General features: G+C 41.8%; 1 protein-coding gene across 1 annotated transcript in view; it reads left to right on the top strand.

Annotated features, from left to right (window-relative positions):
- Sdc (Syndecan) overlaps positions 1 to 18,299 on the top strand; it is a 114,694-nt gene extending 96,395 nt beyond the window's left edge. The window contains exons 2-5 of the mRNA XM_076903101.1: positions 12,035 to 12,224; positions 13,005 to 13,099; positions 13,507 to 13,678; positions 14,349 to 18,299. Of these exons, the coding sequence (XP_076759216.1) occupies positions 12,035 to 12,224; positions 13,005 to 13,099; positions 13,507 to 13,678; positions 14,349 to 14,530 (639 nt within the window). The 3' untranslated portion in view covers positions 14,531 to 18,299. The remainder of the gene's footprint in view (positions 1 to 12,034; positions 12,225 to 13,004; positions 13,100 to 13,506; positions 13,679 to 14,348) is intronic.
- Positions 18,300 to 18,806: the final 507 nt, after the last annotated feature.

Raw genomic sequence — 18,806 nt, forward strand, 5'->3', positions numbered from 1 at the left:
CCATGATTTCAGTTATTATGTACTTTTAATTAGCGAAGGACACGAATATCTTCCCCAGGCTCCACCTTCCAACTCATTTCTTCCGTCATCCGGCGAATGAGAAAAGGACGAACGGTCTCCACTCTCTATCTCTCTCTCCCTCTATTTGCTTCGCCCGTATTACTTTCAATTAAATTGTCCACGAATCTCATTAAACTCCGAGCAAACTTTCTTCTCTCGTCTGTAGACGACGTACCAAAGTTCCTTCCTTCTTTTATACCCGCCACTTCTCCCCTTCTCCCTTGAAACTCGCATACCCACCTCCATCATCTGCTCACCGACGATTTTTACGGATTAAATACGTGCACGGGTCGTTGACGAACGTCGTACGTACTCGAACTACCAGGCCACTCGGAATTGATTAGCCACGTCGGTAAGGAAGGGAATATCCCTTAAGCACGAGGACCACCTACCATTCTTTCTCCACTTTTTTCCTCCTCTTCTCGTTCCTACTTTTTCCTTCTTTATTCACGTCTGCCAATTTGTCAGGGCACTTCACTCGCGACGCTAGCCTTTTCTCGCGGCGGCCCTTCTCGTATTCATTCCAAACCCCTCGTCCTGCGACGCTCGTTTAGGGCACTCCCGAAGGATCCTCCCGGAAGCCTCCTAGCTCTTCAAACTGCGCGAATCGACGACCAGCCGCGTTTGTTAGTAAGGCAAATATCGAGGCTCGTTGAAATTACGGGTTCCTCGCTTCGATCAGTCGTTTTTTTTTTTTGGAGGAACAATTACGAAGTTTCCGATCGGAAGTATTGATCTTTTAGCACACTGTCGCTAACACAGGATGGTGTCCACCAATAGTGACTGCCAATGTGAGAAGACGGTTGAAACTAGCAACTCTGTAAATATAAAAATATACTATTTCAATTTCAATTAGTAGTCGTTCAATTTAGAACGACGACCGTATAATGTATGGGGACTGTTAATTGTTAATTTTAATTTTGAATACATTGTACCATATTATCGCGCTCCCTCTTCATTTATGTATTACACGTTGCATTGCACGTTGTTCCAGGATAAATCGAACAAATTAAATAAATTCTACCGGATAGTCGATTCCATGAATCGATCGGCGAGTTAAATAACAATTCGCCAGGAAATCGTTTTAATTCCTCCATAAATTAACCGTTATTTGTTCGTCTTCGTCCAGTGGATTAAAATTAATTGAAAACACACGTGTCGGTGGACGATTAATAATTCATTAGCGGCTTGCCGGAAGAGAAAAAACAATCGACTTGATTTTTGCTTGCCACTGAATATTTCATCGCCGCATTTTCGCGATAAATTACGATGAATAATGAACCACGAAAGACCTCCGTCTCCCAGAAAGGCGGTAACAGAGATATCCACGTACGAAATTATTAAAACATTCCCGCTGTTATTTTAATTGGAACATTTTAATCAAATACCACGACTATGCATCATTTTAATCGAAAATCGCGTCGCGTATATTTTTCAAAAACCACGCGTTCGTTGCTATTATTATTTATACCATCACATCGTTAAAATTCTTGCAAAATAGAATATCTAATGGCGAAAATAATGTATCGCCCAGTTTTGTTCGTGGGGAGAGAACATTCTGTTGGCCAACGTCGATGAAATAAGGAAAATACAGAATAATATTGGGGGGAGACAAGAAAATTGAAGAGCATTCCTTTCCGAATGTCTGGGGATAAAGAGAACTAAGCAATAGGTATTCTGTTACTAGGGATATCGGTGGAACGAAGGTAGCGAAAAATATCGCTATAAATTCCTGCCAACTTCCGTCGGACATTTAAAAATTCTTTCCACTTCATTCCCAGAACAAATATTGCCAAAACAAACTCCTCCATCCTTTCGCAAGCAAAGCTCCGTTCCACATTATTATTGCATTCCCAGCAGCGCGAAGGGGATTGAATTTTCATCAAAAGATTCCCATTACCCCCGTTCTGGTATCTAGGAAACCGTGCAATTTATGATATCCACCGTGCACTTCCGTGTCGCGTCACGAAGCTGAAGATTTACACCTCCTGCTCATCCCTGAGCCAACTATCCACCCCTCCATCAACAAAATCAAACAAGATACCGTGACTGCGTAACTCTCGTTAATGGAAAAACAAGAATTACGACACTCACGGATGTATTCCTATCCATTATACCGAGAAAGTCACGAGGCTTACAGTCGGTCACGAAAGTCGACGAATAAAGTTGTCTCTAAAAATGTAACGCGATGACATTTCGCTTTCTCGCTATTTGTACATCGTATTTTAACCGACAGACGAATTAAAATTTACGAAACGTTCGTAATTTTTGTCGCTCTCGGGTATTTAGAACTGTGAGTGTGTACGCAGAATTTTGTAGCTGACTATACCTACCCTGAAGAGGCGACCAATTTCTGTTGCACAATAAAAATTAACTCGAGTAGCGTGAGGTTGAGTAACCGCACGAGTAACGTGATTTGCGTCGTCGGGAAGGAGGATTCGAAGGGCGGATGGGTGCTCGGAGGGGTGCGCGCCCAGCGGTGGTTTCAAGTGAGAGGGTCGTCGATCCACGTCGAGTACGGCGAATGGATTCTTTTTTACGCGTGGCCGCGAGCCACGCTACGGGGAAATATTTGCCTAATTCGTCGCTTAGCATGCAGAAGCTGCCTCTGAATTGGCCAGGGTGAACCTTCTTCGCGGCTCGATCCTCTTTTTTGCCTCTCTCCCTCTCTTGACTCCTCTTTCAGTCTCTCCACTCTTTTTTTTCAGGGTCTGGATTTCCTTTCCCGCGGTGGTGTGCTGCTTTGACGCGGGGGTGGAATTAATTCGATAACTTTTTCTGCGACTTTTGAACCCCGCTGCTCTTGGCACGCTGAGAGAATGGCGGTTCCACGGGGTTGGATAGCGAGCGTTCGATGTTTCAATTTGACTGCGTCGAGTGTTGTATTCGTACTTAATTCAGTGTTGCGCTAATTAAAAACAATCCTCGCTGATAGAGTCGTTGAAGGCATAAAGAAGATCTGGTAGGTAAAGTGTGATAAATTGATAAATGATTTCAGAAACTGAGCTAGTAGAATACGAACTGAATCTTCTTATCTCTGAGTGTATTTCGGTCCCTCCTCTTGCCCTCGAATTAAGTCTCTGTTCCCCTTTCCAATATCTTGCGGATAATGCAACAAGATTCACAGGCTCTTCTTCCCTCTTTCCCCCTCCAGGCTCATTAGCGTAATTCCCTTTAACTTCCAGGCTTTGGGTTAGATATTCATTAGCGTAATTCTCCTTAATGTTTAGCGGGCTAATATCAGCCCCTATACTGGTAGAAAAATCTCGCACTCCAGACACGTACAGAACCTTCGATGGACATAATAATTGACAAAGAGTTAAGTAGTGAATATCAAATGAAACTCTCTAACTAGAATTGTCGATAGCGTTCAGTGCTTCCAGTTGTAAGCCGTATCTGTTTTAGAAACCGTAGAAAACCCTTTGACTTAAGCTGGAGAACAGGTTGAACAGCAAGGTTTACGCCTGACAATCTCTCGTAATCTCATAGTTTGAACCAAAGGGAAGTCGAAATGTTCCAAGACTTGTAAACTGCAGTTCTGCTAATATAGTGGAGTAAAAATACACAAAAGATCAGATATCAATATACAAATATAATGGTATATTGTGAAAGCATTGTTTTGGAAAGTAGCATCCGGAAGCATCTTATGGATTTAATTGTTGAAGGTCTCGAATGATCTTAAGAGGCCTGACGGGAGACTATTATGTCTATAATGGCGGCACTGAAGCCTCCTTGGAAAATTCTGTTCCCCGGATGTAATGTATACGACAATTTTAAGAGACTTAAAACTTATAATGCCAAAAATGGCAGTATAATTGAGTCAGAAATTTAATATTCTGCTAAACCTGCTGCAGTCTCTAATAGGCCATTAAAAATCAAACTCGTCACCCATTCAGATCTTTTATAAGTTTCTAGCGTCTAAAAAATGTTGAGAAAACGAAAGTTCCTTGCCCCAACAAATTATCTCCGATTCTATATAAATTCACAGCGCCTAGTGCCTCGAGAGATGATTCCTACCCTGATTCATCAACAGAAACCCTTAACTTAATTTCCCATGGAGAACTCTCCTCTGCATTCCTCCGAGTCGCTATCAAATCAAGACCAGCATTCGTTCCTTATCTCAGCAAACGTTTTCCCAACGAATTACCATACCAGCCCCGACCATCCGTCCATTACGGAAGATTAAAACATTTCAGCTTAAAACTACTGTGTTGGCTTTTTTTCCCCCCTCTTCTCCAACAAACCGGCGCAACCAGCCGGGTCTGTTGCATTGTGCAACCGCGGTATAATTATCGCGATAATTGCTCAGACACGTGGTGCCGCTGTCCATGCTTTATGCGTTTCGACGCATCCCCAGGAGCTCGTTAGCGAAATGGAACGCGATTGCGAGCCTAGAACGTAGTCTGATGCGTTTCACGCGGTTTGTTTGCATTCCCCTTTCCCACCCCCGCGCCCCTTCCCCGTTTTCCTTTTCCTGACAACGATTATACACCTTCCTTTCCGTCTCTGCCTGCCCCAGTCCCCCTTTTCACGAACGTGCCCCGACTCTTCGTGCTTTGGAGTCGGTTTTCTGGTCTCCCCGGGCTTTTGGACTGCTCCTTGCTCTCTACCGAACTCCTCTCTTCCTCTTCCTGACTCTTCCCTTTGTTCTTGAACGCATTCCTGGTGTTCGTCCTCCTCCTCGTCAACGACCGCTACACCTCTTTCGCTTTGTGCTGAACACAATGCCAGCCGGGTTTACGACGCTGGCGGAATTGTTCCGTTATTTTTTTCAGGGGTGGCGAATATCTACAAGCATAAAGTCGAGGAGAATGAGTATTTTAGTCGAGGAAGCGAGAAGATTCGATCGCGATGACCCCAAGGAGGAGGTTAAAGGTGGCATTTTGTGAAAGCATCATGATTGATTAAAGGGGTGTCCTTGTTGTGTCTTCGACCATCGATTCATCCTCCGTTCATTTAGAAGAACACGTGTTTTCACATTTTTAAACTTTTTTATATGATCAATTTTCATAGTAAAAAACCTACTAAAAACATCCATCAGACTCTGTTCTTCCTCTGCTTCGTCTCGCCACCCGTTACACCTAATATTTCGACTTTTCAGCCCATCTTCTTAATCTCCAGGGTGCCAGCTGGATTTTTCCGTGCAGCAGTCGCTTCCTGTCTCCGTAGTTTCTTCCTTTTTAAACTTCTTAGTTTCGCGGAGTGTTCGCAGCCAGCTGATCTTCCTCGATTTTCCTCTCTCCTCGGGGATTTCGGTTTCCCTCGACTTCTTCATCCACTTCGCCTGCTTGCCCGCCATCTTCTTCCGTTACCTTTTTCTTTCCCTTATGAATACATTTTTCACAGTTGCACAATGTCTCCGGCAATTTTTTCGTTTCTTTTCCTCCCTTCCGCTGGAAACCTTCATCTTAACTTTTCTACGATCCACCTCCGCCCTTGTACGCGCGCCTCGATCTTGACTCGATTTCCGTTACAGCTACCAGGCGCCTCGATCTTCGTCTCGAGCGTCGCGCGTCCCAATGGTTCTTGAATCTCGCGTCACGTTCGAAATTACTAAAATATATTGTCCCGCATCTCTTCAGATACCCTGGACAATGTTTCATCAACGATGGCCTCAAATTATCTTTGCTTGAAATGTAAAAGTGGTATCGCTACGTAACTACTACAACCTCTATATCGATCTTCGTCCATCATCCATCTCTGTCGCTAACTCCTCACCCCACAGCAGCACCATCCTTTTTCCTCTTAACCTCCTTTCATCAACTCAAATCATCTCTGCGGCTTCCTTCGATACCATCGAATGTTCAGCCTCCAAGAAGGTCCAAGAAGATCTGGTAAAGTAAGGATTTTTCTTTTAATCGTGCAACGTTAAAAAGCGATGGACTTAGCCAGTACGATTATCGTCAACTGGTGAACGTATAAACGTTTCATCGAAAATGACAGAAATTCCATTAATGTCGTTCGCACCATTGTTGCCGTTGGCCTCGTCACTGTCACAAGTCGATTATTTACCATAACAACGAATCCTTTATTAGCCCACTTGGTATCCGCGCACGTGAAAGCAATTTTAATAAGTTACAAACTCGCTGCCTGGTTAAGCTTTGCGGAGCCAGTTCAAAGCGACTCGATAATAACCGACGTGAAATTATATTTCACGCTGAACAAGCTAATTCCATGAAATGGGTGCGACGGCGTCTTTATTCCTGGTTACAATCAATGGTGAGGTTATGGTGGTGGCGCAACCAGGCGCGTTGTGCATTTGACACCTTGCTTTACCGACATGCCAGAACGCGAAACGATAATCTAATGCGGTTAGTTTCGATCGATTTATTCGATAGAAAATTATGTTCGAATTGGTAGAATGATCATCGACAAAAAAAAAAGAAAGAAAATAACAAATCCAACCCCTCAAGCAGAGTCATCCACCGTTAAGCGTGATCATGACAGCCACGAAACTTCGAATAATCGTCGACGCAGGATGACGAATGCGATCACGTCTCGGTCGATAAAAAGGTCACGCCAGTCGTCATAAATTCTGATTGGTCTACGCATCGAAGTGGATATTAGTTCGCTTCCTATTTAATGAGAAAGATATTGGAATTTCTCGATTCTCGGTTTATTATTCTCTACTGGTCTTACAAATTAGTCTTTTGTAGCCAGTAGATGGCGTTTGTGAAAAGCGCTACGCTCTTATTTTGCCCAACGGAAAACGTTACTATCCTTTTTTCTTTTCTACGCATCCTTACTTACATTGTTCTTCTTCTCAACTAAAATTCGTTTCTCTTCTCTACGTGTTCGTTAACCCTTTCTGCCCCCTTTTAGTCGCCTCTTACGACAAGCAGGGGATACTGTGGGTGTATTCTGATCCCCACCGCACAGGGATTTCGAATTTCTGTTTGAGCATCATAGAAACGAGATTTTAATATTCGATTACGTCGATTAAACGAATTTTACGACGGGCGTACAGCTGGGTGCGCGCGCGCCGACTCTAAAAATCGACTCGAAGGGAAGGTAAATCGATCTCTTTCGCCGCTAGGAAGGGCTCGAAATCCATTATACATGGGGAAATATCGAGGAAGAATAACGGGTTCGAATATTTTGTCGTTCCACGAATCCACGCCTCTGGGAGATATGAAAATTGAGAACCAATGCACGAACCTGCGGCCAAAAGTGGTTTCATTATTTTTTGGATGTAATTAATCCGTAAAACTAAATAGAGGGTCGATGCGTCGTTTCAGACGTACCAAATAGAAGTAGTTGGAAGTAGTACAGTGCACACGAGGAATAACAAAGGTAACCATAACTTACTGCAAAATTTTCTAGTAGTACAGTTCGACGAGTCCGATCTTTCGAGCATGAAACAAAATTCAAACGCGCATAGAACTGGTATTTCTCTTTCCTCTTTCAGTGCATACGCATTTGTTCTCTCAATTACCCATCTTCTGTTGTATACCCATCTCGTTCATATTCCGTTCGCTTTTGTCTTTTTCTCCATACCCTTTACAGTGTTCTTTTCACCGAGGGGAACCGATCTTCCGTGTACGGAGAGCTGAACGAAATCTAATCGGGTGAAATTTCGTCCTGGAAGTTCACCTGAAAAAACACGCCGTTCGTAAAGCAGAAGAATATATACGAACTGTCCCCTTTTCTGAAGTAAATCAACTCCATCGGCGATCGAACGGTTCGATTAACCCTCTCGTTGCGAAAATTTCACGGTTATCGACGTTTCGAGCCGTTCGCGCATAATCGACGCTTCTACTCTGCCATCTGGTTACGTTCCGTGCTTTACGATTTGAAAAAAGTAGCCGCGATTAGTGTTTGCCCGCGGCTTTCATACTCGTCGAGCGCGAATGTTTTGTCCCCGTGGTAACGATTATTGGAAAATAATGGAGGTAATTCGTGTTTTCATTCGACGACAATCGGCGAGCAATTCTGGCGATCCACGTATTTCCTTCTCTGCACTGGCAAAAAGATTTATTTCACGTCCACTCTGTCAGGCTGGCAATACAGGTTATGTTTTTTGTGCATTCCGATTGGATTTCATTCGGTTTACTTTTCTAGCGTGGCAAGAACTGCAGAGAAATGGGATGTTAGATTTATTTTGTAGTACCTACGCTATCAGCCCCGCCGGAAATTCATCGTCTTGCCATCTTCAAAACATCCGCCGTTTTCTTCTTCTCTACGTAAACTGTGTAAAACAAAACAGCTGCGACAGCGTAACCGGCGTCTGTAAACGTGGAACGTATGTCTACGAACGGATCGAGAAGAATGACACACGAATTAAGATCCACGGATACGAGTCCAATATGAAAGGATTTTGTCCTGTTCAAACGCGCAGAGTTAGCTATGGGAAGACGACGCATGTACTTGCTAGATAGCTACATGTGCAATTGCGTGCTCTGGTCGACAAGGTGAACCTTCCAATATCGAACCGTCTTACCGCGCGACTTAATCGTAAATCTTGAATTAATCCTATTATGTATCAGCTTGAAGGATTCTTGTCTCAACTTCAAGGAAGGCGAATAAGTGTTAACAATTTAAAACGTTGGAATATTTTTTCTCAACATTTGCCACATGAAGAATATTCTGTAAAGTAAGTCGCATGTGTACTCAGTCTATGATATATAGATACGCACCACCGAATTATTAGTAACAGAATGAAATCGGAATATCTAGTGCTACGGTCCTGGCCAGATCCTCCCGTTTTATATCTGCGAAGGAGCTATATAGAGTTGCCTGGAACAGTGCCGTCTACAGGCTCGACCCTGTACTACGTCAGTGCAGTCACTACTTCCCTGAAAAGCGTATCGCGTCTTATCTGGCAAAAGCTCTTCGATTTCCGGTGTAGTGTTCCAGGACACTCATTACCAGCATCGTCAAACGGACCCGTAAGTAGCCCTGTCACTCCCTATTCGTCTCGAATAAGGCTGGTTCTCATTTGAAAGCGTTCAATTACGTTTGCCGCGCGGAAATCGAGTGAAAAAGGCGGGACAAGTAGATCTCGAGAGCCTTGACCTTAGCCTTTGGCCATTTACATGCGAACGTAGGCAGCATTGTTCCTCTTTTTTTTTTAATTTAAACCGCGAGGATAACGTAGGCGATGGGTGATATAAATGGAAAAAAATTCGCGTAATGCGACAGAATGCGCAAAAGAGGTCGATAACATCGCGCGCCCGCGCAATTCTTGCGTTTCTTCCGCGAACGGCGACAGAAAAAAGTCGCAAGGAGAAAGCGGATCCGTGCGTACAGCCAGACTGCGTGAAATATCACGGTCTAAACGAGCTTGAAAAGTCGTGTCCCCAAGAAGAGTCAGATGGATCGGGCCGCGCTGTAGTCGTTTGGACGTAGGTGAGTTAGCTGGCCCGGGACGAGGACGAATTTCGTGTTATCGATCAGCTGCGAGAGACACGCTCGACGATGTATCCGTACGCACGATCGCGTGCACCCGGTGCATCGCTCGCGGACGTTGATCTCGCAACCTAGTGCAACCCTAAGTGCCGGTACCTGGTGGTATGGTGACTCGAGTTACTTTACGCGAACATTTTCCACTGATCTGTTTGATATTTTGTTAAGTAACTACAGGTAGACGCGCGACCGTGCTTGCGGTCCCAGGTTACGTTAGAATTCGTCGTGGATTCTTCTATTGCGAAACTGGAACGTTTGCATTCGTTTCGATCGTGACAACTAGAGGATATCGAATTGGTACGTGTTACAATATGATGCTTTGAATTTCCCGGTTAATATCTTCTCTTGTGTAATTTAGCGTTAAAATCTTGTTACACTCTGACTCATTAAAAACCAACGTCACGATAACGTCACAATTAATCTGCACTTTTTTCAGGCAATTTGCATCATTGTTAACGTTCTGGCAACGTTTGTCGTGAACGTGTTATATACACGTCTATAGTGATCTAAGCTCGGTGGACTGGAAATTACTCGATGACTCAGTGTTTTCAGTATAAGCGTTATAATATTTTTAAGCAAAACTTATTGCTTTCAAATTGAATCTTCCCTTTCTTTCTAATCGATATTACGTGGCCAATTTGCAATGATCGTGGCAAAAGATCCAAGTTGTCGGCTGTTATTAATTAAAGGACCTGGCAAAAGAGTTACGTTCAAAAAATTGGATTTATTCACGAAAATGGAAACCCTCGAAATTAATCTCGAGAAGTTACGGTAATTGGTATCCTTATTAATACTGCATCGCGTAATTACTATCCCACTCACGGTTCTGCCATCTGTTATCGATTTATGCAACTACATTCAATTATCGGAAACATAAAAACACTGCGCAGAAATTAAAGTATCAATCATTGTTATTATTATATGTATTCTTTGTACAAAGTTCTTCTACGACGAAACAAAATTTCAAAGGCGAACGATTGATAACTCCGCATGATCAATCTACTTTGTGATCGAATGCATATTCTAACTTATCCACATAATCGTTTTACTATTGTGGCAGCTGCTCTATGTAAATTGGACCGCACTAGATGGCAGTTCTGTACCATTGCGATTAGTTTCCTCTAGTAACGTTGAAATTTCGGCTTTTCGAGAGATTGACCGACTGCTCGTTCCTATTTGATTGTACAACGTGTATATAAACGTTGTGCACTGTGTGCACACTTCTACCTCTCTTTCAATGGATTGTTTGACTCTGTTCAGGTCATTGTTTTCGTGAGATACCATTACTTAGTTGACCATTTCGACGAGTGACCAATTTGGAGGAAAGCTTTCCAGTAACGATTGATTTGTACCTTTCAATGTTTCAGACAAAAATAGATATCTATCCAATCGTCAAGATTAATGGAAACTTAAATCTGTTAATAGCAAGTGTGAAGGAAACGAAAGATCTTACCTCCATTGCGTTACCGTTTCGAAATTTGCCGCCCATTCCTAGCGAGCACAAAATAAATTACCACAGATCTTTGTTTAATAGGTATAAAGTATTCTTCTCTTTGCTAATTTTGTGAGGCGAACATAATATTTCTCAGTGAATCTGCATCGTTGGATTGGATCGACTGAGAAACAAATTGAAAATGAATCGTTGTCGCAACATTGGTTAATGAGTTAAACATAGTTCATGTTCTTTTACCAAATGGAAAGAGAGAGAAATCTACCTCTTCTCAGTTGATGAGAAGATATCAAAGATATTTCATTGAAACAAACAAATGGAGGAGATATTGCGGATCAATCACTGGACAATCGTGATTACCGCACGATTTATTATTCTGGACTTTATTGCACACCACTCTTGCATTCCGTTAGCGTTGAGTAACCGGAAATCGTAGCTTGATGAAGTTTCCTCGACGTGTTCTGCACGTCTATTGTTATTAATTATTCCGTCTCCGGATATTCTATTTTAAAACTATTTTTGCAGCAATTTCTGCAATTTTGCTGCAATTCCATGCTATTACTTTATTCTAATTTAATATTGAAATTAAAAATATATACGTATAGTTAGTGGAATAATCGTAATGATAATTAATTCTGGTTTAATATACCGTTTAACCATGTATCACGTAGTTGAAATACGGGCTACAGAAAAAGGCGCGTTCTTTATAGCTGCTTTTTCTTTTTAGACACGACAAACACGTTAAGGTACCACCAAAAAATAAATAAAACAATATTCACGCGACAGCAACATGTTGCGTGCGGTAATTCTATAGCAAAACACACGATCGTATTCACCGGAATGGATTCTATTTTGGAGCACGACCGAGCAAAAAAGTCTCGTCAAAGCAAAAAAGATGTTCAGAAGAGTGAAACGAAATGATGTTATCCATATGTATTCGTTGTAGAACAATCGTCTTGTGTTTCTCTTCATTTTATTTACGAAATGCAAATGATTTACTATATTTTATACTTACAGAGACGCATTTAAATGAAAATTGATATTAGATTTTCTCGAGATTCTTTTCGTGATCCAGTGGAAGTTGAACATTTTTTATCGCATCCGTTCCTACCTTTTCAGAAAGGTCAGAACGAGAAGGAGCGAACAGCGGGTGGAAGTTCGACGTACAATTCCTTCCCAGACGACCTCTATCTGGACGACCAGGAGTCGTTGGAGGGTTCTGGTCGTGGTGGCAGCGAAGGTCGCGACGACCTTGAAGCATCCGGAAGTGGGCTTGGCCCGGATGACGAAGACGGCGACGAAAATCACGGTAAAACACTATTCCCTATTTTAGCAATTTTTCTTTTCCTTTGAGGACTAAGTACAAACATGTAATACATAGACTTTTCATTATGAAAAATGTATTAATCAATATATACCTCGATAATTGCAGAAAATACAATCTCATACATTGTGTACGAAGTACATTTTGAAATACTATATAGAAAACATTAAATAAAAGAGTTCAACGCATGGAACTGAATAGTAAACTTCACATCAAATCGGAACACAGTTATTTTTTTATTTGTAAACGGTAAAAAAATAGTCGAATTCCGATTCGAGGGCGAAAAGGGAGTCAGTCAAAGTTTCGGGACTGCGAAACATTCGGCTATCGACAAGGACTATTATTCGACACACGCGGATTGCATCGACGATCGAAAAGCACGCCCGGAGATCGACGTCACGAAGGGCTTCGTGTCGTGGTATTCTGTGCTAAACGTTTCAGTAAAAAACCCGGCTCGCGGAACGCATTGTACGCGGCATGGCAACGATGCGCGTCACGCGATTTCCAGAAAAGTTCCTCCCCCATCTAAATTTTTTGTCAGCATTTTTCGAAATTACCAAGCTGAAAACGCCTCGCGTTTTTTTCTTTTTATCGTCCCACCGTTCGCAACAATTTTGAACGCTCAAGGTGGAGCATGAAGCAGTCTTCACTAGGCCACATCATAATTTCTCTACTTATTCTCACATTTCTTGGAGAATTATCTTATTAAAATTAATTGCCCTAGCAAATTTTGTACTAGACTCGCGCATCTTATTTCTGTTACAGATTTTAGCAACAACAACAGGATAGAACCGCGCGTTCAGAGGCCAACAGAACCTAAGATACCGATCGACGAATCACTCTTTAATACTAAGGAACAGGTAAATCTAGTTAAAGGACTTAAGATTCTACTCGGTTGTAATCTCTTTTACAAGTTTTTATACATTGTTCGGACATTGTACTATTATAGTCAGTGTAATGAGATTGTTCGTCGATTCAATGAGTTCGTTATAGTATTCAGTGTCGTTCCTTAATCCGTTTAACACTGAAAAGTTATGTGTGTGGGTGCACTCTGTTCTGTGATACGGACAGCTTTGTCCTGTACCACGCGAACATGAGTGCACCCTCTTCGCCCCTGGAGTAAAGGCAAGCTTTAAGATCACTTGCCTTATAACCACGCCAGGGGCGGTCACGGGTTATTAGATTTGACACGTTTGAAAACATACACGGCTCCCGGCTAGTGGACGAATTAAACGGATTAAACTGATTAAGCGGCATCCTATTGCAGACGATCGTCGAGACTGTAAACCGACCCGAAAACGAGGCCGATGTAATCGAACCCTTAGATGTCGAGGACGACCACTCGGAGAACACCAACGACAACTCCGACGTATATATCATGAACCCGAAGCACGAGGACCGTGCCAGCTCTTTCTTTGCTCAGCCAGGTGTACTGGCAGGTAAATGTCAATTTTGCCAATTAAAGTATTCATTAAATTCTCGAGACATGTCATATTTCTTTGAATTAACGATAAATGTAAAGAGCGCATGCCGTGATATTATTAAACAGCGTGCCTCTAAAATTTTTCATTGTCCAGAGCTTCGCCGTGAGAATGATTAAATACGCTGCTGTACAATTAATTACGCTACACGATTCCTTTGAAAGCTAGAATGCCGGCACGTTACACAACCGAAACTTACGCGGAAGGGTCATGTTATTTATTAACGCGCATGCCCTTAGCGTTGAGCTTGAAGTATAAGGGTTAACGTGCGAATCAACATTCCACGGGAGCGGTATTTATTCAGGAAGGTTCTGTAACTCACAACGAAATTTTGTATTAAGTTAACCAAAATCCGGAGGCCGCCCATAATAAATGCGCTACATAATTGATGCCCTCAGGAGTTTAACGCCGTTGAATAATGAATCCCTCGTGTTCGTACCGGCCACTTAGGACACAGCGAACTTTAAACTCTGTATTAAATCAGTTAACAGTGATTTCAGACGATATTTAGTGCAATAGAAGGTAGCAAACGGAAGATCGTAACGATAATTAAAAAATAATAATGTTAGGAATGATATTAAGCTGTACGTAAAATTGAAATCATTATTGTCTTTTTTCTTTTCTGTAGCGGTGATCGGCGGCGCAGTAGTTGGACTACTCTGCGCGATCTTGGTGGTGATGTTCATCGTGTACAGGATGCGCAAGAAGGACGAGGGCTCGTATGCCCTTGACGAACCGAGAAGATCACCGGCGGCGCAGGCGTTCCCAAAGCCGGGCGCGCCGCACCATAATCGGGAGTTCTACGCTTGAGGCGACAAAGCTTACTTAGCTTTGGCACCGCCCAGTTTTGTCCCACGACACCGCGCCGAGAAAGACGATATCCTTCGACCGAATTAAGCGCCACCGCCGACGACACAACAAATCCGGAATCTCCCACGAGGGTCTCGCGAAACCACCTTGCGCACTGGTCGCATCGTAAACTTCCTTCGCATCAGGAGAAACGTCGCCTTAATCTCTTTCTGAACCTTCGAATCAGGGACTTCCCCTGCACCCCCTAAAAAACGGTCGTTCCTTTTTTCTTTTTTGAACGCGTCTTAATCCGTTCCATAACCGATCAACTGTTTCACCACACAAGTTTCAATATGCCTTCTTTTCCAACCTTGATCGATCACTTTCCGAGGTGGAACCTCCCCTTAACTCCACAGTGCTCTATTTTCCTACTCGCGTGCTGTGTAGCAGCGGTGAGTAGTCCTTGGGTTAAGGTCCACCTTCGAGAGAACGTAGAACCTCGACTTTGTTCCCCTCTCAGTTTTAATGTAATCTGTGTTCACATATTTGGTATATGAATTTATTGCCCGATTCCGGGATACTTTCTCCTATATTCCCGTACGATTGTCGTACGCTGATCGAACAAGAGTACAGAAGAAGAGAGATAATGACAGCGATGTCTGACGAAACGTCGCGAATACCTCGTCGGCACGGTCGCGCCAATTCCAAATGCATTTACATAGCGTGTATTTCAGAGAGCGTATACGTATCCAGACGTACGTACACGACGGCACCCTCCCCCGCCCCCCATTGTACAGGACTGAGAGCGCGAAAATTCGTGGGCGATAAACGCTGCTGGTATGTCGTTAATCATTCTGGCCCCTGGTGGAAGGAGGGAAAGGAAGAAGGATCGTTGCGCCACCGTGATTTCTCTTCGACGCCAATCCCGTGAACCACGACCTCGTTTATCAGCGTCTCTGCTGCTCTCCTACCCTTTTACGCCCCCCTCCCCCTCTCCTTTTTTTCATTCTCTTCGTAGGTTTTTTCCCCGGTTTCCTTTCTGTTTGCTATTTTAACGAACGGCACCCAGATTCGCAGAGGCGTTTTTAACCGTGATGACCGCACACAACACGCTTGACCTATTGGCGCTTTCCCCCTTCTCGTGTCCAGTTCCTGTGGAATCTCAGAGTCGCCTTATTGCGATCGCTAGAGGAAAGGCAAAAGCCGTTCATTGGATACTCTGAAGAACACGGGACTGTGTGTTTTCTTTCTTTTTAAGATACGTCTCATTTTAAAGGAAGCTCCTAACTTATTTTAATTGCTAGAGCGCGTAGAATTGTAATACGGTAAAATAGAAAAATCTAAAATTAGAAAATAGAGTTTCTCTTAAGCGATGACTATATGGGAAAAGTGATAGAGAGTGAAAACGTTGCGAGTATCTTAAGGTTCTTAATTTTTTAAAAGTAATATACTTGTTAAGATACAAGGTAGGCTAATTGAATTTGTATAATCCAGCAGGTTGGATGGATTATTTACAATGCGGCTCGTTTGCATTTTGGTAAAGGCAAACGGTGTCGTTTCCGTTACCAATCTTTAGGAGAAATCAAAAACATGATTAATTGATTGGTTTAAATTAAGCGCATGTTCTCGAGTCTTCATAGATCAAATCACAATTAATTGAAATGAAATTTATCTCACGATCTCGCATATCAATATTTGATCGCGGTTAAATCGTTTCGCGGTTTAATCTCTATCCCTACTTCTTTAAATTATCACTTTCTTCGTTGAACATCGAGGGGCACAAAATTGTAGCCGTGATGTTCGTCTACTAAGATATCCTTGTATCTTCGAAAATCATTTTCAATCTAACGTATTTTCTTTTAGCAACTGAATCATTGTTAAAAATCGTTTTAGTAACGATTTATTTTTAACAATAACGAATTGATGATTAGATGTACAATTTCCTATTTCTACCTGCAGTAACTCTAACTTTAATCTCCGGCTTTTTTATTGTACATGTTAATCGAATGTGTAGATAATTGAAATTAGCCCTTATTGGACAAGAATCGACGTCATTTTCCAAAAACTTCTTAAAGCCGTGGAACAAACTGAACGGACGCGAACAAAATCATTCCAATATCAATTTAAAATTGAAAATGTCATGTTTCGTTATCGAGGATTAAACGCTCGCGTGATTCTTTTTCATAATGTCGCAGTAAGGGTTAAATCTTGGAGCGGAAGTGTCATCGTCGAACACGGTTGTACCAATTGCCATGCACTTAGTGAATAAAAGACTCAGCTGTGCCATTTTAAGCACCGTAAGCAACGTTTCTCGCAACCGATCGTTCGATTGCCCGCCGAAGCAACACGAATGACGATTGCAAAGGGGACGGAGGTTCACTTGCAGATCGTGTCTCGTCGAGAAACGAAGCACAACGTATCCCACGCAGCATCGTTCCCTTCTTCCACCCTGTGAAAACTGGAAAACATCTTGTATCCTAAGGAAAGCTTCTTCTGCTGGCCAACAGAGATTCTATTTGCCATGGACAAAAAAAAGAAAGAACCACGTTCAAATTTTCCGCGTGTACGCAGGACGTTTCTTTCTTAAAATCTTGAAAAGGAGCACATGCGCGTATACAGATTTATATATATATATATATACATATAAATATTATATTATATATATATATACATACACACATGATTCTCATCTGCGAATGCGAAATACATGCGTATGCCATAGTGAAAGACGAAATGAAAAAGAAAAAAAGGATATGAAAACGAAAGGTACACGTACACAGACATACACGCATACAAACACACATACACACACAAAAATGTATATCTATTTGTTCCAAGATTTTCATCCGCGATATTTATCCTATGGTCGATCAATATCGCGAAGTACATTGTAATAATTTATTAACTTTTTCACGTAGGACCAAGCGATTCCCCTTTCTCCGTGTATATCCTCCACCTTAATTTTTACACCCTTTCTTTTACTTCCACTTACGTTACTCTTCCGGTGATCCTGTGGATCGTTGTTTGTCCCTCGATTATTTGAGCTGTTCTTTCGGCGTCACGTTTGCCTCTTCCCAGGTAGAGCGCAATCAATATTTTACTTGTCAGACTATAAAATAAAAGTAACGTTTTTGTACATGAACTGTTAAAAGGAACAATTTATTGGGAGAGATATATTTGATTGTGCTACTGATTGAGAGACGGGGATTGTTTAAAGGAAAGCAAGATTAAAAGCGGATAACTAATTGGTACAATTGTAATGTTATATTATTATTACTATTACTATTATTATTATAATTATTATTGGAACATAGCGTCGATAGATTGAATTTTCAGTCGCGCCACCCACAATTGTTCCATACCATGTTCCCTCCATCGTCGAACGATACAATTCGTAGGATCTAGGGCTGTCTTTTACTATCCTTTTAGATCGCGATATTAATTGACGTTAACTTTTCGACGTTTATCTGACAAATAAATGTGAATACTGAATGATTTCTATACTTCGTAAATAATCTTATATATACGATGTTATACATTTTTATAATATCTTATATATAACGTTATGTCACTATTATATCCTGTGCAATAATAATATGGATTTTACGTACACGAACCGTTGCATTTATTAACGCCCGAATCGACCAATGCAGAAAACAAAGCAACGTCATTTAAAGCATAAGCAAGTATAACATTAAATATCGAATAATTTATTTATGATAAAAACGAAAAGAACGGTGGATGAACTTCTATTTTCTCATGTAAATAAATAAATATCATCAGGATCCTATTTTTTAACGTGCGAAATTTTTTTTCTTAAACGATAGAGAGAGTTTCCACGAATCTGTGTTCTACCTGGGTAGCAAGAACACGGGCGCCAATTTTTTACAAAGTCCGATACATCGGGGTAAACTGTATAAAATATATCATGCCGATACTGCCATGTACTAACTACATAAGGAACACCAATTGCCTACAAGAACTATCGTAACATACCCTTTATTAGGCGTTCGTTTCAAACGTTATCGCGTTTTTTTTCTTCTTTCAGTTCTCTCTGTTCGCAGCATTTCATACGATCTATACTTCCTTACGTCACCTCGTCGGGCAAGCGTTTAAAATAAATGCACGATATCATTATCGATGTCGCAAGAGGTGACGCTCTTTTTCTTATTGCATTAGCGAGCATGAAAGAAAAATATCCACGAGTATTGTATATTCATCGGAAATAATGAAAGACGCCCCTTACGATATCGAGTTGTGTGTTTTCAGATCCTTGCTCTTTTTTAGATGACTGCCA

The sequence above is a fragment of the Xylocopa sonorina genome, chromosome 10 (assembly GCF_050948175.1).
Source record: "Xylocopa sonorina isolate GNS202 chromosome 10, iyXylSono1_principal, whole genome shotgun sequence".
Lineage (NCBI taxonomy): Eukaryota > Metazoa > Arthropoda > Insecta > Hymenoptera > Apidae > Xylocopa > Xylocopa sonorina.